This window comes from Lipophrys pholis (assembly GCF_963383615.2).
Source record: "Lipophrys pholis genome assembly, chromosome: 8".
NCBI lineage: Eukaryota > Metazoa > Chordata > Actinopteri > Blenniiformes > Blenniidae > Lipophrys > Lipophrys pholis.
Genome location: NC_137630.1, coordinates 18,518,839 through 18,542,742, shown reverse-complemented (window position 1 = coordinate 18,542,742; position 23,904 = coordinate 18,518,839). Strand labels below are relative to the sequence as shown.

The window sequence follows — 23,904 nt, the reverse complement described above, 5'->3', positions numbered from 1 at the left end:
ACACATAAAACTGAGTGAAAATCAGGAGTCATGCATTGGATTCATATCTACTTGATTCCCACTGCAAATGCGTTAAATGTCTGTCTCCATTACTTTAAGATTTGATGATTTTCACAGATCAAACTGAAGCGTGCATCAAATGTCTTTGGAGATTTGCCGTGGTCTTATACTGAAGTCAGTTTACTGTTTCCCATCAGCTTCTCCTCCAGACTTCACAGGGAACGTCCTCAGAGCTTTGCTCAAAGCCAAGGCAGGAACCACTGTGACTCTCGAGTGTAAACCCCAGGCCTATCCCATCGCCAGCATTTTGTGGAAGAAGGGAAACCTGCCCATCCACACCAATGACAGGTAGGCACAGAAGAGGAGCGAGAAATGATCAGACTCTTTTTAAGCCATACTTGTTAAAAAGGGGTCAGATAAAACAGCTTTCCAACACGTTCATATGGGTCTTGTTGGTCCAACAACGTATTCAAAGTTAATTGCCCCCAAATTCAGCTTTTCCTTGATTTTCAGCCATTTGAATATTGGATCATAGGAGCTGCATTCAGAATCTGCTGTGTCTGTGTGAGCTGGACTGTCTCTGCCCACACATGCTCATCTTGGGAAGAGGAGGAAGCACCTCCTCTTGTGGTGCCATGTGCCAGAGCAGAGCTGCCTAATTGTGGGAGGGTCAAAGGGACCTACCTTGATTGGGATTGGCTAAACCCCCGATGACACTATATAGGGTTTGATTTCTGATTCGTTCGTTGGAGCAACACACTTTTTAAAAATTGAAGCAAGCCAGGGAGAGAGACTTTCTTCCCTTTCTGGGGCGTCATTCCCAGGTATGGGGACACATATTAATGTTGGAAAACCATTAAAAAGGAGAATTGTTTTGATATCTTGACTCCTTTAATCAATATTCACTTCACACGTGCGTTTTTGACATGACATGATTATGTACATTGATTGGCATCCAGAAATCAGTGTTTATCTGACAAATGGATTTTTGTTTTCCTTCTTGGAAGTGGGATTGTGAACTGCTGCCTCTGTTTGCTCGCTCCTATAGGATCACGCTTTCCCCAGATGGGACGCTGCGCCTTGCCAACGTGAGCAAGTCTGACGCGGGCAGCTATACATGCTTCGCTAGGAATAGATTTGGCATGTCAAGTACCACTGGAAGGCTCCTTGTTACCGGTAAGCCGCTGGAAAGCACACTGTTGTGCACTTTACTTAGTAAGCAGAATTCGTCGCTCCGTATGGATTAGCACAGGAGACGGCTACTGTACCGCAAAGACTACGGTCAATAACTGGCAGGTAGGTAAAGTGTAACTCTGAGGAGTGTCAAACTTTGGAAGTTTTTCCTTGAGTAATTAATTCACAACTAAACAGTCAATTCTTCTACTTTTTTTAAAGCGATTTTACTTTGTGACACCACCGATAATAAAAGTCGTTGCCTTCCCGCTTGACTGTATTGAGTTGTTTTGTCCGGCTGCGTTTTGCAGAGGCTGCAGTAATGCTCTTGGAAGGTGTTTGACAAAATATTCCGTCATTGTTTTCCTCAAAGAAGTTGAAACAACCAATTTACTGCAACAAATGAAAGTGCCCTGAGTGGAAGCAATGAGCGCCTCGGTGAGGTGGCAATGCTGTTATTGTCGAGCGCGCGTTTTCTCCGCCGTGATAGTTGAGTGTTCTCCCAGTTTCTTATTGGTTTTATTAATGTCCTGGATTATATTTTTCTCCTGCTGTTACTGCCAAAGCCAGTTATTTTTTTTAATTACTAGAGTATTTTTCACACTCGTAATGGCGTCTGCGACACAGAGTCGTGACCCAGACATTGATTATCGCCAGCTTAAGAACGAAGAGGACACTTACATGAGATTTCTTTTCATCCCCTGACTGTGTGAGGTAAGACGTGAATGCAAATCCTCTTTTGCTTTGTGTTGTCCCTTCTTTATTTGATTCCTGCAGATTTATTATCTTGACTTTTGAAACACAAGAGGCTTATCCAAATGATTGCTTGAATGCAGTGCTCCTTATTTTGGTGCAGGACGGCCCGTTGCATGAAGTTTTATCTGATCCTCGGTGTATTGTAATTGCTATCAGGATTTCAGGAGATCATGCGAGCCGTGTCTTCCTGGAGTATTATGGCATTTTAGTGGTGGCGGGCCGCATGTTATCACACATTATTTGACTTTCATGAGACCTGCCTTTATATAGACAACACTGCTCTGCCTCTGACTCACTGTGTTACCGAGCACGGTCTTGTGTTCCAGCGAGTGTTTTATCACTCGCTCGCTTCTATCTCGGAAAATCAAAAAAGGGCTGCTCATCTCCTGGCAATGAAACGTCTCATGCTCTGTATAAGATTGGCAGCCTCTCACGGATGTGTTTTTTTATTTATTTTTTATTTTTTTTCTTCTCTCTCTCTTTTTTTTTTTTTTGGTTTGGTGCAGATCCAACCAGAATCATCCAGGGGCCCGTGGACATGGAGATCATTGTGGGCGAGAGCATTGTGTTACCCTGCCAGGTCACCAGTGACCCCGTCCTTGATGTGTCTTTCTCCTGGGCCTTCAACGGACAGCTCATCGCCCGAGGAGACGGTCACTTTGAGCTCGTGGGCGGGGTGAGTGACTTACGGTCGTACGTTTCCGGAGGGTGCAAATATGCAGCTGGCACCTCTTCCTGTCTCGGGTCGCGCCATCCGTAGCTCCCGTTCGAAGGCGTAGCGTGTGTGTCCACGCTATGATATTTCTTGATGAGATTTACTGTGGAACATTCTGCCGCAGTTGGATTGATACTATTCTTTTCACAATTCTGAAACTCTCCTCGGAGGCATAATAAGCTGTGGGAAAGTAATCTTTGGAAGGAAGTGCTATTAGATCATTCGGCTTCTCTACGCTTCCAATTGTATTCTGGTGAATGGAAACATAGCAGTCGCTGTGTCAAAACACACGCGGTACATAAAAATCATCATGTAGGTAATGCGCTAGTTGCTCAGCCGTTGTGACAGGTTGTCATCCTTTTGAGTACATTTCTCCTACTCCGGCGCAGTCTTCTGGAGTAATCTAGTTTTTTAAGGCTTTGGCTGGTCTGGATTTCTCTTCAAATTCTGCTTTGACACGGCTTGTCGCACAGCCCCTTATAACGGTAAAGCATTATTAGAGGTGTCTTTTAAAGAAATCAAAGCATGGCAGCGACCCAAATGACAAATACCACTTTCAAAGCATCCTCACATGCTCTGGGATGAACTATTCTTTCACTGTATGTGTTTGACTGACAATATACTTATGTAAAGTGGGACTATTTTCTCAGAAATGCTCAAATGTTCCGAGCCCGAAGAGATTATCAACTTAAATTTGCTGCTTCGGGGAATTTAATTTCCATAATTAAACCACATTGGATCTGCTGCCATGTTTCTGTGCCAACACCAAAAGAATGATTTTGCAACTAATTTACCATTTTCTGCTTATGGGTGTCTTCTCAGATTTGTTTAACCTCTCCAATCAAGCTAAAACTGCGTGTTGTATTAAGTAGTAATAGCTCAAACCTGTATATGTGTGCAGCACACAGTGACGTGTAGGTCACAGTGACGTGGATATAACCTTGTTGGACAAATAACTTTATTTGCCCAATGTATTTTTTGGGAAATTCTTGCCTTGATCCTCCTTTTTTTTGAGCAAATTTTGTGACCTGATAAGAATATTCTCTTGATTTTCTTTCCTGCACTCTTAGTTAAATAACCACAGGATCTGCAAATGTTTGGGACTGCTATTTACGGGACCTTATATATGCTCCACTACATTCTTTAATAAGCTGTCACATGGTCTGTTATCTTTCTTGCTACATAAAGCTTTCGTTCCTTCTTGATAGCGAGCGGCAGGAGATCTGATGATCAGGAACATTCAGCTTTACCATGCTGGCAAATATATCTGCGTGGTGGACACGGACGTGGAGAGCCTGTCAGCCGTGGCGGTATTGATTGTGAAAGGTAAGAAAACCTCCTCTCTGCTCTGCAGCCACTAATTAAAACGGGGGCTTACAGCCAGTCTTGTTTAATGGATTCTGCTTTTAAAAAGGACAAATTAAAAACCCGGGCTCAACTGTAAACTGGGCAATAGATGTGTAGCACATTAAAAAGAGCTGTGTAGCCTGTAAGTGCTACCAAGCAAAGCTTGTATGATTCACCAATGAATAGAGAGAATGCTGACGTTTAGGTTGCGTAATGTTCACTCTGCGCTTTTAGGCTCAAACGGGGTTTGCTTTAGATGGTAATGACAATGTCATCTAAGTACATATATTCTCATGAAACTCATTCTGGATATGATCCTAGGGAAGTGTTTTTGTGGTGTTTATTTCTAGTTTCAGTGGTTTGATTACATCAAACAGAGGAGGCTTGCACCTCCTTTTTATTGCATTCAAAGGATGATCGTGGAGGAAGAACGCTGCAGAAAATTCTTGTGATACCAGATTTGTGTTTTTAAGCTCGTTCATTTTCGAAGTCTCTTTCTTTTTAATGACCAATTTTCAATATTGTTCCAATGTGTTTGACAGGGGGGTATGTTTCGATGTCTGTGTTTCCTCACTCAGGCTGTATGTGCAGCTCCACAAAGACACGGGTATTAGGAGCTACACCGGGCAGAGCGAAATAACTTTTGTTTTTGTCTTGTCGGACAAGGTTTGTTTTGCCCGTGGTGTGAGAGGAGGGATGTTCCCGACTTAAATCAATACGCCAAATAGCCCAGCAAATTGACACTACGTAAATATGTTAAATGTCAAATGAGGTGAAGGATGATTTTGGTGTCAGCCTTTGAAAAGGTTGGATCCATATCTTTATCTTGTAAGGAAACCCACCAGTTATTCAGCTTGGCACATTGAAGATCTTCCAGGCAAATAGCATTAATAGGCATTCTGTTCTAATTGGCTGAGATCTAAGTGGAAATAATGCAGGGTTGTTGTGTTTTTCCAAGTAATGGCAATATTAAAGCATGTGAAAATAGATTGGCTGGGTACTGACTGGAAACAACCTCCAATGCGACTCGGGTCGTGCATTATTTACACTCGCTGCTCACGGCAGCTGTCATGGACGTCTCGTTGTTTGGATCGAATGACTTCAAATGCTGAGCAGCAAAGCATGAAGCTGGTTAGAAAACCGAGTCATGAAGGGCAAGAAAAATGTTTTGACTTGATTACTGCAGACAACGGCAGACCTTCAACACACGGTGAGCCCATGTCCATTCGGAGCAGTAGATCTGTCACTGTCCTGGTGATTCCTCTGTTTCATTACCAGGGATCCACGCAGGAGTCAGGGGACTCTTTGAAACGATGCACAGGGCATTAAGACGCAACGAACCTCCTAAGAAACATACTATGACCTCCCACATTACAATTAAACATTTTTTAATGCTGAGGTTTAAAAGTATTAGTAAAAGACGACATGTAGTGTTGCTTATGAGGTGGAGTTGGACTAGTATGGAACACAGTCAGTAGAAGTCAGCACTCTCACCTCGCGTGTTTCCTCTGTTGAATCCCACCCACTGCCTCGAAGACGTTTCTACCTTAAGCTGAAAGAATCGAGGGTTGTCAACGAATGCAGATCGACTGGTTTTCCTTCTTGTTTGCCCGTTGTGGGCTCTCTATTTACACTGGCATCTGTTTGTGTTTGCAAGTTGCATGAATTTATTAAATGTCTGTGTATGGTATGGTTTTGAGCTGGTTTTGTGACACCTCTCACAGTCCAAAAACGGGCATTTGAGATTTGCTAGTGTCTCTAAATTCCCCATAGGTATTTATTTTCCTTGTTTGACCTGTAATGGACTGGGTGACCTGTCCAGTGTATACTCTGCTCATACTCAGCAGGAATTGGCTCCAGCGTCTCGCCACCCAAACATGGATAGATAAATAGATCGATGACATTTAAGACCCTCTGCCTTTAGGAAAAAAACAGACCCAATGAAGGCATTACCTGAAAACGAAAGAGCAGCATTTCAGTTTATCAACAAATTCATCGATCCAGGTGTTTGTGAGACGTATGGGCGATTAAATGAAAACCACCACAATACAATCTCAAATATTACTGAAGATTCTACTCAGCAACAAAGGAGAGGAAACACATTCTGTTCTATTATCAACATAATCATATGTATAATCACATGAGAAATACTTGGTCTTATTTTGCTAACAAAACCCAAGCATGAAAGGCTGATGCCTATGCCAAGCAGTTATCCTGGTTTAAAGAGCAAAAAAAAAAAAAAAAAAAAGGTTGATCCAGGTGACATGGCTCCTTCCAGGAGCCTGGATCAGAGCTAAACTCAGCCCCAGATCTTTGGTTTTTGACTGCCCCGGCCTTGTCCCGAAGCCAGAAAAAAAGGTAGCTAAGCTGGCACTAATTATTTGCTGGTCCGAGCACTGCTTTCATCAGCGTTAAAAAAAAAGGAGGGGAGGCTTAGAAGGTGTATAATGACCTAGAGGGAGAAGAGCAAGATCGCATAAAGATGAGAGAAAAGGCACTGAGCTTGTGTTACTCTAGTATGAGTATGGAAAAATACAAATCAAATTAATCAAAATGAAATATATGTACATGTCCTTTTTTTTAAAAAATGTATATTAAATAATCTAAAATTGCATTGCTTTGCAGAGATGGCCTTTAGTTATTATTGAATACCGAATCATCCAAATGTGGGTGGCCTTTTGTTCTTGTACCCAATGATGGAAACAGTATTATGTTTCATAACCTTGATGGTGAAAACCTTTGAGAGATTTGTGAAAAATATTAGTTGGTGCAAAACAAAAATATAACGTGTAAAATCTAAATGTTGTATTTCAAACAAAATTTATTTCTATAAAATGTTATTCAATAATTGCATGTTTTGAAGTTCTTTCGTCCCTTTGGACTGCACACTCTTTTTTCAAAAACGTTAATTTACATATTTTGATGCAATAAACTCGGTGCATGCAAAAAAAAAGTGATGAAGTGGTTTTACGTAGTTTTATATACAATGAAAGTCATCTTTTTTAAAGCAATACGTACTCACACTATCTGGAATAACGCCAAAATGAATAATTAAGAATGTCAATCAGATGTTTAAACTGGACATTTATATTTTTAGGACTGCATACATTTTATATACACAAATGGGTTAAACCTGAAATGTTTAAATTGTACACTGCTCTCAAATTTCTCTTTCTGTAACATTTTGGTGTAATATTTGTATGTTTTAAAGTACTGAATGTCTTTTGTTGAACTGATCACATTTTATAGACACAAATATATACCTGCGGATCGTTAAATCATCTTTAAATTCTAACGTTAGAAATAACTAGAGTGTGACATACATGTTGTGAGGTATATATGATAAAAACAAAGAATGAAATTGCAATTATCTGGGAATACAATAGAATACAATACATTTTCTAAGATTGCCGATTGTCAAAAGGAGTCAATATATCCAATCAGGAAACAGATGATATCCCTGTCAATTTGTATAAAACTTGATGTTTCTGAAATGTCCATTTATAAAGGTACAATGGTAGCTTCTGTGTTGTTCTATGCTGTAGGGGTTTGGGGTTTTCAGGAGGCTGCAGAGAGCAACTCTGTCCAAAGCAGAGCTATGATGTATTTCCTCGGGGTCCTTAAATTCACCCCTAAGGCAGCCATAGAGGGAGACATGGGCTGGGAACCCTGTGTGGTGAAGCGGTGGGCTGAAATGATGAGACTTTGGAACCACCCATAAATACCCTTGGTCTCATGAGGTCCTTCAAATACTTACAAAAATGAATTTACAATCATCGTTTTTGAATAATTTACAAACCACAGGTGGTCATTATTTTATAATTACAAAGAGCAGTGGAAGCTTGAACTGTTCAATAAACCTAAAATGAGAAGTTACGTTCAGTTTAAAGATTGTTTTTCCACAGAACTTTATGTTAATTGTAATTTAAAAAGAGGACAGGGGTCTTTTTGTGCTCAGCTCAGGGCAGGAGTGCTGCCCCTAGAGGTGGAGGTGGGTCATTACAATGGGGTCTCTGAAGAGAACCGGCTATGTTATGTTTGTGACTTACATATGTTTGGTGGAGGATGAATTTCATTTCATGTTCTATTGTCCACTGTATAATGGTTTAAGAATGACTTTGTTTGAAAAAAAATTAACGCAATAATCCTGATCTCTTTTGGTTGGCAGAAGGTGATTTGCTGAGTTGGTTATTTAGAAATAAAATTTTTAGTTTGGCAAGATATGTGGAAAAAGCATGGACAATGAGACTGAAAGCTTTGTATCCAGACTCTGGACTTTGTTGAAATGTTCGTGTTACTTTGAATATGTACCATGACTGTCATCTTCCAATTAATGTATATAGTGACATATAAGCCCATGTTGGCAGGGCACATGTGTGCATGACATTTAATTAAAAAATACCCATTCATTTATTCATATACATGTTGAGAGGAAAGCATATTGAATCGGATTGGTTGGATTTTCTGGGAAGCAATGGGATACAATCCAGCCTTCCTTGATGGCTCCATTACCATGTGATCAAAAATATGATTTTAAAACAGCACTGTGATTACTGGTGCGTATATAGGCATTAACAATGGATCTCAAAGTAATCGTAATTATCGGGGCTATTGGCAATTGAAATATTATTACTATCATGTATATTAGGCGGCTCAATAATCCTGCAGGGTGTTATTTCCAGTCCGGCTTCAGTCCTCTCCTCTCGCAGAACTGAAGGTCAATGATAATCGCTCCTGACACAAAGACTCTTGAGCAATTATCTGGGTTGTTGTTGTTTTTTTTTGTTTTTTTTTAATATATATATATATATATATATATATTTATTTCACAATGGCAGTGGAAAATGTTTTAGATGTCACTCCACAATGCCTCGCAAACACTCCACTTGGTGGTAATGGTGGCGATGGAGAAGGTCACGGTATAAGGATAACATCGCGGTCATTAGCATGCAAACCACTCAGCGGGCACTCATGCTTGTTTGACGGTTGCATCATCGTCATTATCCGGGGAGGTCGTGTGCAGGGAGATCCAGCGCTGCACAGCTGTGTGCTTCATCATTTTTATTTCGCCACTTTTGTGACAAACTGCTATTTAAACGCATTTTCCTACATGGCTGACAGTGCATTTCACCCATTTCGGGTCGCTCCCAAATAATATTGTGCGGTTCATAAATACAGATATTATTTTTCTTTCCTGGTGCTCAGTTCATATTAAAAGCCCAGATACGCAGTCTGTCCATATTAATAACAAATTATCCGAACCCCCTCGAGACACTGACAGCACCTCCTTGCCTCAGCCAATGAAATTTAATTAAGAGGATAAGGAATTGATCCTTGATCGTGTGCCCCATTATTTTTTATTAATGAGGCCAGTGCATTAAAGTAGTATTTTTTTTTTTTTTACTTGTTTTTTTGTTTTTTTTTTGTTTTTTTTATCAAGAGCTGCTAATGAGTTTTACACAGATCAATATCTTTACGGCCAGCCCTTTTGGCCGAATGTATGAGAGCAGTACATTATAGGCTTGTGAAAACAAAAAGACACGCTTCAGTTGTTGCTTTGTTGCGTGCATGTTAAAAGTGGTCCAATAAATCCATATGCATGGACACTTTATTTTTTTCAGGAGGCATTGATTGTTTATCCAAATAATCTTGCAACACTTAAATAATTACGATATTTCGCTTCAGATCAGAAACCACTTCAGCGCTGGTGAAGGAGCGTAAGCAAACTGCGGGGCATTATTAGTCTGCGGTCTGTCTCGTAGCTCTCCAGTGGTCCATTATTTCTGATGAGCCGACACATTCATTAGAACAGGAAGCTGTAGATGAGGCTAAAGTAAAACATCACACCACTTAATTGGTGGGATAATGAAAATAAACGATAAAACTCCAGTTTTTTCGTGGCTGAGAAGCCCTTTTTCATCTTTTACCTTTTAATTTGACTCCCTGCATCTACTTACGTCTGCTGATTCATCAATCAATTACCAGGAGGACCATGAAAGGGAAGGATTACAAGTCAGGTGACTATTGGAGGATAAATCTTAAATTAACTTTTAATTCCTTGTGAAGGGCATTATTTCTTCTCAACATAAAGCGCTTCCTGGGTAATGCTGATTTCAAGATATGAGGGCCACATAGAGGCATAATTTAGCTGGATTTGTTTTTAATGCAAATCTATGCGCCGCTCATATTTTCCATGCACGGTGTGTGAGTGCACACGTGTACGTCCGCACACTCTGCAGTGTCATCTGTGCCAATACCTCACGGTGTGTCTGTTCCTGTGATTGAGTCAGGCTCCCCCAGCCCCCCCGACTCGGTGACGGTGGAGGAGGTGACAGACAGCACAGCTCAGCTGGCGTGGAGCCCCGGCAGAGACAACGGCAGCCCCATCACCAACTACCTCATCCAGACCCGCACGCCTTTCACCGTGGGGTGGCAGAGGGTTAACACAGGTACGCAAGTGCTCGGAGGATGAGTTTTTATCTTATGGCTGATGAGATGTTATTCAGAAAGATTCACGGCTCCCCGGCGAGGGAGCTCTGTTATTCCTCCTCCCCGTTCAGCGGAGGGGTCAGGGTGTAGGGCAGCTGCAGAAAGGGAGGACTGGAGACCGAGGAGATTCGGGTCAGGGTCCTGCTCAGGGGACCCAGGTGTCCTTGCTGCTGCTTTTATATTATTTCATTCAAACTACTTTAATTACTTTCTGTGGAGATTTACCGGAGCCAAAACCAATGTCCTCTTTGTATGCTGAGGTATTCAACTGTTATTTATAGTCCCTTCTTTCATAAATATGTGCATGTGCGTGTTTTCACTTATTATTTATTCATTTATTTTTCTGCCCCTTAAAGATGCCGGCAGAAAAAAACAAACAAACACATTTCCCTATGAAACCAATAAAAACATCTTAAATGTAAATGCTGATTTTCCCTCATCCGGTTCTTTTTTTTCTGCAAAACACTGGATGTAATTCACAGGATAAGGTTCCTAATAATAACATTAAATTCACCACAGAAAGCTTACAGGCAAATTTGTATCTTTTTGCCCAAATAATAGAATATAATTGCACTGTCAACAAAAGTCTTACGTCGTTTTTCATAATTCACAACATGTAATCCAAACAAAGTTGGAGAAAGTGACAGAAAAGTTAAAGCTTTTGTTTCCAATAATATTTCATTGTTGCATCAGTCACTTGAAATTATGAACACATTCATAAGAGGCAGACTAAATAAGTTTTTTTTTAGCCAGTTTTGAAAAGTTTCAAAACACCACTTTAAAATCAAGTTTTGATTAATAGTTTGATGGAAAGTTAAGCCAAGTTTTAACTGGTTTTACTTTTCTGTTAATATAAAAACAAGATTCATGCCTGTGTACCGGTGATACGATGCCGTCAGATTATATTAAAGATACAGTATTTAACATGGAGAACCTGTCAGCGTGGTCTTCATAGTTTTGTTTACGCTGCCATTAGAAGTGTTAATGCAGGGTTTCAGCTTATACGTTAAAATAACAGCATCACTCAGCCATTGCGACGGAGCTGTTGTTTATGCCATAATTTAATCTCATTCATTGTATTTTATACATCACCAATTAAAATCATCATCTCACAGCAGTTAACGTCCCAATAAAATGTAGGGGGAAAACAACAACAATCCCACAAGAGCAACAATCAACCACCAGATGTTACTTTAACTTTCCACTGTCCTTCGCTGTTAAGAACAAGAAAAGTTCACTTTCAAAAAAAACTGCTGTGAGAACTTTACAGATTGTTCTTTTTTCTACATAAATCCCTGAAATAACTTAAGTCCTGCCCAAGCATTCAGTTGTTTTCATATATCTGAAGAAAGAATAGTTGTTTCTCTTGATCTGTGACTTTAATTAAACATTTAGTTGCAAAGTCAATGAAGAGATTTTGCGACAAAGAAATGTAAATGCCGTGTAAAGGCAAAAATACTTCCGAATTTAGTTTTAGAATAAAGAGCAAAACAAGACAGAAAATAACTGTTTTGGTTTTCAGATTTTATTTTTATTAATTTTTTTATTTCTGAAATCTGGTTTTTAGATTTCCTGAGCAGTTGATGAATCCTTTATCCTTTAAAACAATGAATACCCTTATTCTGTACAGTTGTGGAGTTGTTACTGTTTTTCCTTTTAGTGAAAGTAAAGAACAAAATAATAAAGGATTTTCTTAGCTCACATTTTACATTATTGTTATTTTTTAAATAGATTGCTGTTATTCTCTCAGATTTCTATTAGACATATGCATTTCGCACTAATTTATAGATATTTCTTGTTTTTTTTTGTCTTTAGTCCCTGAGATTATTGATGGGAGCACCCTGACAGCCACAGTGGTCGACCTCAATGCCTGGGTCGAGTATGAATTTCGAGTATTGGCCAAAAACAGCGTTGGTGTCGGAGAGCCCAGCCCCGTGTCTGTGAAGACCAGGACCGAGGACGCGGGTACAGAGAATGAATCCATCTCCTTCGTGTTGTTCTCCCCTGTGCAGTTTCATGCGGGTGTGTTATGTCAACGACGTCTCTCTGCGTTGTAGTTCCAGACGCAGCTCCAGGTGACGTGGGCGGTGGAGGTGGAAGCAGAGCTGAACTGGTCATCACGTGGGAGGTAAGTCATCAGTCTTATGTTCCAGTCTGGTGTTCAGAGTGCCTGCGTTCAGGCTTCTTCATCCTCAAGTGCGGTGCTTAATATCTCGTGCTGAATCAAAGCTCCTCGTCTCTGCAGCTTGTGGGCGTCATAAATTTGTGGTCAATTGAAGTCTGCCAGCGGATTTGTCGTAATTTCCTTGTTAGAGTCCGGATGTAAAGCAGCAACGATGTACACCCCAAACCGCTGAGTGTGACAGTTATTGTCATTTATGAGGCTCAGGTCTGTGAAGAATTACTGTTGTTTGCCAAAACTACAATCTAACAATCGAACAATAAAATGAGTTGCAAATTCCAAGTCCCAACTGAAGGAGCCATTAGATGCTAAGCTGTCTTATTGTTGAAATTTTTCTCATCCCATTAAATGCAGAGTAACATTTCATTTCAAACGCTGCACGGATGTTCTGTCGTGAGAATGGATTCATTTTTAAATGGCATTTTAATGCTTGTTTGATTTTATCAGGTGGGTCACGAAAGCAATTTGAGGGTCATTCATGTCTTTTGGTGCCACGAGAGGAGGTGGTGATTGCGTGAGCCCAGCGGTGGCGCGAACGTGAGTGGTTTGTATATGTTTTAATATCACTATAGTTTTGTGTTTCACTCTCAGCCTGTTCCCGAAGAACTGCAGAATGGTGAGAGCTTTGGGTACATCATCGCTTTCCGCGCCTTCGGAGAAGTTAGCTGGACTCACGTGGCCACCTCCGCCCCCGGCGCGTCGCGCTACGTGTACCGCAACGACAGCATCGCGCCCTTCTCTCCGTTCCATGTCAAGGTCGGCACTTACAACAGCAAAGGGCAAGGTCCCTTCAGCCCAGTGGTCACCATCTACAGCGCGGAAATAGGTAATGGAATGGTCGCGGGTGGGATCTGAGCAATGCTGCAAAGCTTTTACTGATTTTCAAAAGGACAAAAGATCAGAACTGTGGTTCTAATGCATCTGCTAACACCAGCAGCCGACTATGTAGGGGAAAAAAGAAAAACCCAGGAATTAAAATGTACGTCACTTTATGCAAAAAAATAATTTCTTGTTGCACATCTGATGTAAAATATATATCAGTTAGTCCCACAATGTCAAACTATATCTATTGGCCATGAGTCCATCATCTCATTTCTATTAGTAAGATACTTATTTTGGATTTACAGTTATTCAGTGCTCGGTAAAAACTTAATAACAATGTTGACCACAATAGAAATGTTGGTTCTGATTCAACATTATTGAAGCTTTACAGATCTAACTAGAAAATAGAAATTTGTTTTTTTGTTTTTTTTTAATTAGAGCTCGATGTGAGCAAACATGAGTGGCAACGTTACAAACTCTTAATGGCTATTAAAGTCAGATGTTTGTTTGTTTTTCCTTCCTATGAGGGATAATGCATTCATTTATTCAAAAGGCATTAAAATGCATATATAATCCTTATAAAAACTGATTTTTAAATGTGCTTAATCAACTTATAAACAAGGTTCGCAAAGGATTAGAGGTGTTGGATATTCTGTGTAATAAGCTCTCCATTTATCATCTTCATGGCAAAGTGACAACAGTTTTTTATTTGGAAGAACTTGAAGTCCCGGGCTCGATTTCATTTTAAAACTCACATGTCTGAAAATAATTTAAAGTGCTGTAACACAATGTAAAGAAAATCAGTGATAAAAGATACTTTATTATCATAGACAATGTGTCCGTAAAATGACTCTGTGAGCTTTAGTGTCCAATCTTCATCAAATTTGGCCATTTTTTTCTGTTGGGGTTGCTGCAGCTGATTGTCTTCTAATAAAACCCTCTGTCCCTCAGGACCACCGTCTCTAAACCAAACAACATAGATGGTCTCGCTACCGCCCTGTAGACCTTCCCCTTCAGTTCGCTCGGACCCTTCTATCACAGATCACTGCTGACACTCATCCAGATTGAGCCCCCCCCCCCCCCCCCCCCAGCACTATTTGTGACCCCACGTAACCTAAACTCCAGTCTCCTTTTCCCACCTCCACTCCCTGCATCCTCACTGTTTCACACTATTTTACTCCTGCTCGCCTCCACTCCTGTCTAATGCAAACCTTCACGTAACAAGGTTCTCCTCAGCCTGCTCCCTACAGCTTCTCTATCCTGATTTCAGGGGGGGGGATATACCACTCAATGACCTGTTGATTAACACACTATTATAAGAATTCATATGATATTATAATACATGTTGTAGACAGGTTCACTCGCTGTAAGTAAATTACCACTTTTTATTCTTACAAATCAAGTTGTCAAAGCAACTCAATTTCTTGCTTGTATGTTGTTGTTTTTTAACTCATTCGAAAAACAATGAATTGAGAAATACAACGTGACACGTAACTCAGAACTCTTCTGTAAAACTGTTGCCAAGCATTATGAAAGATGTGGTTCTTACATAATTTATCCACCACCTCTGATAGTTTAGGAATCCTGCAAATAATTATGAAGTGAACGTCCTTATTATGTTTTATGAACCATTATGAATGAATTATAATGACTCATGAGTGCACCCATAATGCATTAAACAATAGAGCCATTCTGACTCTTTCTATTATTCCGAGATTGCGTTCTAGCAATTATTGACAGCAAAGAAACCTGCTGGGAAAATTATAGGCAGTTTGATTTATTGGGAAGTGGTTAGAGTGATGAGTAAGAATTGGGAGTTTGTCTCTCAGCATCGCCTCTCTCTCTCTCTCTCTCTCTCTCCTGAATGGCTGAGCCAGCATAACAAGCGGTTGGCATTTAGATCTATGCCACCTCTGAGTGGGGGTCAGGCCGTAGTGAGGTGTGTTTGTCGATTCACCAACTCCACCTGTGTGTGATGATTCATCTGAGCAGAGATCAGCGAGAACGCCACGCGGTGATGAATGTTAAAAAAAAAAAAAAAATGGGAAAGATTTGTTCTGCTTGTCTCTGTGCCGTTGGAGGGCGGCGGCGGTGCTCAGTGTCCTGTTGTCTGTTTTCAGAGCCAAGCGGGATGCCAGCGGGAGTTTGGGCCAGAAGTGTCTCAGCCTCTGAGATTGAGGTGAATTGGCAGGCTCTCTCCTTCACCCCTGAAAGGGTTCTGGGCTATGAGGTACATTTTACTCTTTTAAATGGAAATAGAAATCACACACAACACAATTCAAATGCTTGTCATCACCCCCGTTGGTACCTCAAAGCCATCACTCTCAAACTCTGCGTCGCCATGGTAATTGCTGCTTCAGCTGGACCACCGTTACCACCAAAATTATACAGTCCTTTGTACCGATGCGACGGGGAAACGTGTTGGAGCGATTTTCAAGAGAACAAAAGAAAATTGCTTGTCCACATGCTGTCTCATGTCGTTGTCACGATCTGGAGCGCTGCGATGGCGGTGGTATTCCAGACCTGCCAGAATGCCCAAAAAAAACTAAACAAAAGAAGACTGAGTTACAACCCCCGGAGCACCGAGGGAATCGATCCGTACTCTTATCAATATTCTCTAAATAAAATAGGAATATTAAAGTGTTAGATTTTAAACCCGGAACGGCTGATTTCATTATGTCTTACATCTGAAAACTGGGACAGCCTGATTGCTTCCTCTGCATGCATCTGACAGAATAATCAGGGTGATCAAAGGGCTTTAATGTAAGATGTTGTTGTTATTCTTTTGCTCAATAAAGCCCACGTCGGCTCTTCATTTCCATCCGCGGTAGTGAGATTTTCTGTCGGTTTGATATCCGGCTCATGCATCGACACCAGCAACCACTGAATAACGATGACAGAAGAGTAAGTAAGTACAGGGGCACGTCACTCTGGGTAATTTATATTCAGGCTAATGGTAAAGAGTGATAAAAAAAGAAATCACTTTTTTTGATTGAAATCCATAGTTGGCACTTAAACCGTAGTATAACTATTTAAAGCAGATCTTAATCTGTCAGGTTTTAATTAGTGCAAAAATAAATATTTCATACCATGTCACTCAACATTGATGTATTGTATTGTTGGATCGGCGAGGCAATAAATCAATTGATCCGAGCGACATAAAAAAGACAAAACTTAATTTTGATAATTGATTATAACTGTTTCGGTGATCAAGCAAAAATGCTTTAGTGGTCCAAAGATTTTTTATTTTTTTTTCGAGATTTGTTTTGACAAATTAGAACTTCTAACAGTTTTTGGACTCTTAAATTAGTCATTATTTAATTGATCAAGAATACATCAATAATTCTTTTTCTGTAGTTTATTGAATTATTTGACAATTATTTGTTTATCGTCCATCCATAGATCTTATGTATTGCTTTGAATATTTGTGTCTGTGGGGCGCTGGAGCTGATCCTGTTGGACTACGGGTGAACGCTGGATTCAAACCCTCACATTTACATCTATGAGCTAATTAGAGTCACATTAGAGTCCTCAAATGCACGTTTCTGGACTTTGGGAGGAAACTAATGTACTGTATTTACAAAAACCCACCAACCCACCACCACCGATAAGGCAGAATCAGCTCAAAGCGACTGGTTTTCACGGGTTTATCAGGGCCCATTCTTATGACTGAAAACAAAAGTGGAATCATTTACATATACAATATACACTCTGATGTCTCAGTTGACTCTTTATATACTGATTAATGCTGATTCCATACATCACAAGGGAGGGGAAAGAGTCATAGATCAAATCAATAAATGAACAAAGCAGCATTGTCAAAAAAAACAAAGCAGATTACAATTAGGAAAATTACCAAAGATTCAGCAAAATAAAGAATTAAAACAATAGTCAATTCCAGTAAGAATTATTTTTTTTTTTTTGCCAAATCACCATTACAAGATTGGTCTCCTCATATTTAGAGGAAGTAACTAACTCCTTAGATGCTTTTAAATGAAAAGAATTGAAACCGAATTTGACAGTTTGAGTGGTGGACTTGAGTTATATGTTAAAAACAAGGCAGTGACTTTTTTCCCAGCTGATGAGACTTAGTCTACTTAAACTCCACAACATGTTGTTGTTTATTAACGTACATCCTTTACGTTAGAAAACACTCTACAAACTGTTCATCAACCACCCCATGTCCATGATCTTTTCACTCACAATTTGCAAGCTTTCTCCTACATATGTTTATATAAAAACATGATTAATGTGGAATTTTCACATTCAACAATAAGGTCTCTTAGACTTTCAAGACTATGAAGACATTTTTAACATGATTACAAGAGCCACATCTTTTCTTTTTATTTCTGGTTATTATATAACATAATTTAATTGACCTTTTTTGTGTATGAATTGGTTTTGGGCTGCTTTTGTCTAATCTGTCATGCATTGGATCCATAATCAGGTATATGTTGGAAATCCCTCACGTAGGCCCAAACATAGTGAATAAATACATACTTAAAGAAGTCATTATACTACCAAGTACATCAAGCTAAACCACCCCGGTTCTTCCTCCCTCTCTCTCTATTTATTTATCAGGGACAGTGCAATATACATAGATAAAAATCCGATGTGTTGCACATAGAGTATATAGCTCGACACTAATTTGCAACTCTCGTCCCTGGAAGGGCTTTTCAGAGGGTAAAAGAGGAAACGACAGTACATACAACAGCAAGATACATCAGACAAGCAGAACTACACAGAATATACAGAGTAAATATCTGATTCACAATTAGCTGTTATCATGAAACACATTCCCTCCCTCCCTCCCTCCCTCATTCACTGGGGTAAGACACATTCCCTCCCTCCCTCCCTCCCTCATTCACTGGGGTAAGACACATTCCCTCCCTCCCTCCCTCCCTCCCTCATTCACTCCTTCATTACAGTAAAACACATTCCCTCCCTCCCTCCCTCCCTCCCTCATTCACTCCTTCATTACAGTAACACACATTCCCTCCCTCCCTCATTCACCCCTTCATTCAAGTTGAGTTGACTGGACGATCAGTCCAAGGTGCTCTGGGTTCAAGATGTTGACCAATGGCATCAGGTCGAGTTTCACTACTTCAGCTGTTCTTAAAAAACTATTTGAAAAGTGACAAAAATGCAAAAACAAAAATGCACAAGCCAAAACAATATGCATCTTGTCATTCATCCAGTGTCTCAAAACAACTGGACTCACTGTGTTGAAAACATGTGGCAAAGTCCGGTTGACCCTATACAAGTTGCTTTACACAGTCTGTGCACTCTTATAACAGCATGCTCTGTGTTTCACATAGGTGGTTTACTGGGAGGACGACACCAAACCGGAGACGATGGGCAAGGTTAGAGTGCCTTGGAACCAAACCTCGGTCACAGTGAGCGGCTTGGCAGGACACACGCAGTATTTCCTAACAGTCAGCGCCTTCAACACAGCAGGCACCGGCCCGTTCCTGCCTGCAATCAATGTGACCACCAAGAAACCACGTAAGTCACAGCAAGAGGAGGCAGCTGAACAGGAAGTTTGAATTTACAACCCAGCCGCTGGTGATTCAGAGTCCGCTTCTATGAAGGCTCTGAATGAAGACGGGAACAATACTGAGCAAGTCAATAAGTGCCCGAGTGTGTTTGCGTGCTCAAATCATAAACGTCAGACGGCAGAATAATGTCTTATCTAATTCCGTTCTTGGAAGTTGTGCCATTTTATTCGATTAATATAATAACGGTTGTCTATGAGCGTGACACTAATGTGCCTCTGCGCTGACAAATACAAATGTATTATTCTTATATCGTGCAGCGCCGGCTCAGCCACCGCTGAATGTCGAATGGACCCTAATTGGCTCTCAGCTGTCTCTTTACTGGGAACCTGTGGTGGCGATGGAATCGGAGTCAGAAGTTACCGGCTATCAAGTGAGCTTAACTTCCACGCCAATGTGTTTATTCCCATTAGGAAGCAGGCTGAGGGAAAACCTGGACTTTAGACTGAAGGTATACATATTTATAATGTGTCACCCCCTCCGTGTTTTTTTTTTTTTTTTTTTTTTTTTCTTTCCTCCTATTCAGCTGTCATACAAGAGACAGAGACTCAAAGAGGTAAACACACTCATAACAGCCAATTCGTCAGCGGAGCTGACCCTCCCTGAGGACGAGGACGAGGACGACTACGTCATCCGCATTCAGACCGTGAGCGAAGGCGGACTGGGCCCGTCCTCGGACCCAATACGAATCCACCAACTGAGTAAGCTCCGTGTTTTGTCAGCCCGTGGCGCTTACACGGTTGAAAAATGGAAACGTTCAAGTAAGGGTCTAAGTTTGGCTCCCTCTTGTGCTCCTGAAATGCTCCTGTTGACAAAGCTTGACACATAATTTACCGAGACCTCGATCTCTCAGAACCTCCGCTTTTTTATTATTTACCTGCTTTTTGTAAATGAAGTCACTTAACACTTTTTAAATCTGACAGGGACATTTTGTCCTTTGTTGCCTCACCATTACTCATGTCCCCAGCCACCCCCCCTCCGTTGGACTCTTCTGGGTTTATATTTTGCTGAAATATGCAGCACAATCCATCTTTCTGTCGCAGGCTTGCTCTTTTACTCTGTGCTATTACTGTCCTGTGGGACTCCAGGGGGGCTCCTCTAAACGCTATTTTGCATTGTTGAAGTTTTGTGTTGATTCTCTGAAAACAGTAGTTGAGAGAAACAGAATTCAATGCCAACCTTTTCTTTTAAATTCCCCTTGAACAATATTCGCCTTTTTTCCCAGAAACAGTCTTTGGATACCTCAAAGCGAAAAAAGATGTTAGGGAAACTCTTCGACCGGCAAAACCGCATCCTGTGTTTATGGGAACGGGCGTTTCTGAAACGCCAACGATGTCTTTTACGTCAGTCATGTTCATTTTTACAGACAAAGAAAGAGTTTCGCATGCATGTTATGTCATTGTAGGATAAAAGTCGGTAATCCACGGGAGCTAATTGACTCACTTATACTGTGCCGTGAGGAACTAGTGATGAGAACAAACTGCTCCTTCTGGTCCCTTTACACCCGGCTCCCTTAATACATTTTTTACTTAGTGCAGTCAGAAGCCAGTGCATAAATGAGTTTTGCCACATTATAAGTACCCCTGTGAAATGTCCCTATGCATATTTTATCTGTCAAAAAAGCCAAGCGTTTTATTTTCAGCAAGAATGTTTTCAACCTTGCTGGTTTTGGTTACAGATATACCGTGGCTGACGTAGCAGCGAGTTTTTTCATTTAAAGGTAGACGTCAGTATTTTAAACACGTCATTTTGTATTTCCTCCATTTTTTTTGCAGGTATGAGTGCCCGTGGCTCCAGAGCCAGGAGTGTGGACATCTCCCCCTTCTCCCTGCTCCTCACCATTGCAATATCTACATTCAGGTCAACGTTGTGACACAATGAGAGACTCTGCTCTGTTTTTCAGCATTTCAATATTGGTATTTTCCTTTTCTTTAATTTGTGAAAGTGCCCTTGTTTTATTTCTGTCTCGGTCTCTCTTTTCTGGAGATGACTGCATATTATTTTGCCGTGTTTTTGCAAGTATGACGTGGTGCAAGAGTGGAACGTGTGGTCTGGCACTTAAGTAACAGTAAAGGCAGACTTTCTTTTTCTTTTCTTTTTTATTTCAAAGTAGGTCTGTTTTTGCACTTTTGTCGTTGGGAAACAATGCTCCATTTCAGATCTTTTTCTTTTTAAACTCTAGATTGATACAGATGCCTTACTTCCATCCATGTGCCAAAGTAGTTTCAGCCTTCTCCTCAGTTTACTATAGTGAAGTTATTCCAGCATGTCATGCAGAGATCCCCCCCCCCCCCGATAAGATTCCTTTTGGTTCCGAATGTCTGAATTTTTCCATTTTAATCTTCACAAATGAATTACGCAGTAGGAACATGCTCATTCACCTGTGCCCGTGCCTTTGGAGGTTTTCATAACGGCATCACTTCTAGACACTGGTCAGTGATATTTAGTGTTTCAGAACATACTGCAGCCATTTTCATCTTTACGTGCTCCATTAACAGTTGGTTGGGTCCCAGATGAAACTCATAAAACACCTCGTAGTGTCAGTGTTAGCCTTTTACCTTCTTTTTTTTTCATTATTTTTTTTTTGAATTTTAATTTTGCAGATTTGAATGTGCCATGAATGCTCCAAAAGGTTTTAATGCCTCAGACCGGTGATTATAAGAGCCTTCTGATTGATGGATTGAACCTGACTTTGCATTTACAAAGACTGCATCTGCCTGAACGCAGGGACAGTACCAGGGGCTCACTACTGTCAACGTATTTTGTTTTCCTCTCCTCAGTAGTTGTTTTCAAACTGTTATTTTAATACCAATAGTTTTTTTTTGGGGGGGGGGGGGTTTCTCAAGAGAAACAGCCAAATATCCATTAATTCCAGCCGCTCAAATGTGACAACTTGTTACTTGTGTGTCCCAGCGGTTTTCAAAGTGTGTGACAAGCCAAGAAAAGTTCAACTCAAAATCATTTTAATTAAACAGAAATCGAAGTTTAATGAAGTTGAAATAAAGTGATTTAATTAAAATAAAAAAAAACAGCCAACAGTTACAGACTACGTATAAGGACTTAATGCGCACAGCTTGACAGTTGGAGAGGTTTGAAGGGAGCAATGTGGTTCAAGCTCTGTGAGCGGTGTTCACCCCCTCCCACACTTTGAAAACCCCTGTGCTATTCTCAATCTAAGATCAAACCATTAACAGTTGGGTTATATCACTTTCCCGAAAAGCTATTATATGAAATCCCAAAAAAAAGTTGGTGGTTTAAAAGTTGTAGCTTGTTAACAGTCTCTTTAGAACATGAAGTGAAACAATGGGCTCTCCCTTTGTGAAGTCCAGAGAACTAGTGTACTCGGTGTCCACTCTGGCTGACAGCCTGTGTGCAAAGTCACACTGACGGCTTTTTAGGTGGTTGTGTCAGACTACAAGCATCCATTCTCTCCAGGAATGTGGGTGGGCTTACACCTCGCTGCATGGCTGTGGTGTGGATGGATCATTCAAGCAGGCGTGAAAGCAACAGCTGGAGGTGAGGTCTTACGTGAGCTGCTGTGTAACAAACTGTTGCTGTGTAAACGCGTACCTATCTGAGATCTGGAAATAATGAGGGGAAGGAAAAAAAAACAGAAAAGCAATGTTGGCTCTCTGATTCCAAGGAATTCTGTGGGGATTTTTTTTTTTTTTTAAGTTAGATCAAATATGATGTTTGACATTTCCAAATTTGGAAACAAACATTCAGATTATGCAGCAGCTCATTAAGACACTATATGGAAATACACAAATATGACTTCAGGTCTTTACTGAACTTGCGTTATCGGAGCAGAAATCAAGCCATTTGTGAGTCATCCACCTTTACGTTTTACTCTGCACCCATAAAACATGAAGACAATTATTTTCTATGGAGTTATGAACGGGTTTTAGTTGTTCAATAGTGGACAAAGCAGACCAACAAGATAGCAATGTACCACAGCTTCTGATTTGCCCATAAGCAAACATACATACTGTACACACACACACAAACACACGTCTGTTCAGATTTCTTGGGGGGGCAATCAGAAACTGCACATACACTGCGATTCATGTCGACTATAATAATAACAGGACCCAGCTTGTCCTGGCTTAGCCTGTGGGAGAACATATCTTCATTATCGTATCATGCAGATGATTTCATTTCAGGGAAATTACACTTTTTCAAAAAGTTAAATGTTAGGATTTTGTTTGCTCCCATTCCTGCATGTTACCTATGGAGCCTCATAGTGTCGTTGTCTGCTGTAAACACTTTGTCCCATAATTCGCAATTACACCCACCAGCACCTGCGAGGGACTCTTTGTGCCATGTTTGTTTACCTGATCAAGACAGTAGTGCTTGTCATAATCCACCCCACGCACGCACACACACACACACACACACACTCACACTCACACACACAGACACACTCGTCGTTTTCAGCATCAGTAGAAAAAGGGGAGGCTCCCGCCATCGTCTCCAGCTATCTGAAAGTGACAATCCAACATTCACATCACACCTACTTCACATCATGATTTTCCAGGCATGTGGAAATGAGAAAATAAGCTTTCTTTGACCTTGTTTGGCATTTCTTATTTAATTTATTAGCAGTCTGCGTGTTTACAACCAACTAGAAAACAACAAATGCTTTCAGTGAAAGACTAAAAATGTGTGCCATTGTTCCAAAGCCTAAATACTTCAAATGTAATCTGTTTTTAATCTCTCTTTTGCCTTTTATGACAGTTATACTAGAAGATCATTATTTCCGTCCATAACCTGCCAACGGCTTCATAGGGGTATTGATTTTCTAATCTAGACATCAGTAGACAAGCTTGTCAGTGGATTTTACTATTTCTTTGAAAAATGAGTGT

General features: G+C 40.5%; 1 protein-coding gene across 1 annotated transcript in view; it reads left to right on the top strand.

Annotated features, from left to right (window-relative positions):
* Nucleotides 1-20,912, top strand: part of cntn3a.2 (contactin 3a, tandem duplicate 2) — a gene marked incomplete at both ends in the record, with an annotated part of 34,628 nt that extends 13,716 nt beyond the window's left edge. The window contains 13 exons of the mRNA XM_080468819.1: nt 198-348; nt 1,049-1,176; nt 2,436-2,605; nt 3,853-3,970; nt 10,282-10,440; nt 12,296-12,445; nt 12,538-12,608; nt 13,254-13,488; nt 15,605-15,714; nt 18,803-18,989; nt 19,300-19,412; nt 19,566-19,740; nt 20,815-20,912. Coding sequence (XP_080324945.1) covers nt 198-348; nt 1,049-1,176; nt 2,436-2,605; nt 3,853-3,970; nt 10,282-10,440; nt 12,296-12,445; nt 12,538-12,608; nt 13,254-13,488; nt 15,605-15,714; nt 18,803-18,989; nt 19,300-19,412; nt 19,566-19,740; nt 20,815-20,912 — 1,865 coding nt within the window. The remainder of the gene's footprint in view (nt 1-197; nt 349-1,048; nt 1,177-2,435; nt 2,606-3,852; nt 3,971-10,281; nt 10,441-12,295; nt 12,446-12,537; nt 12,609-13,253; nt 13,489-15,604; nt 15,715-18,802; nt 18,990-19,299; nt 19,413-19,565; nt 19,741-20,814) is intronic.
* Between the last annotated feature and the right edge of the window lie 2,992 nt (nt 20,913-23,904).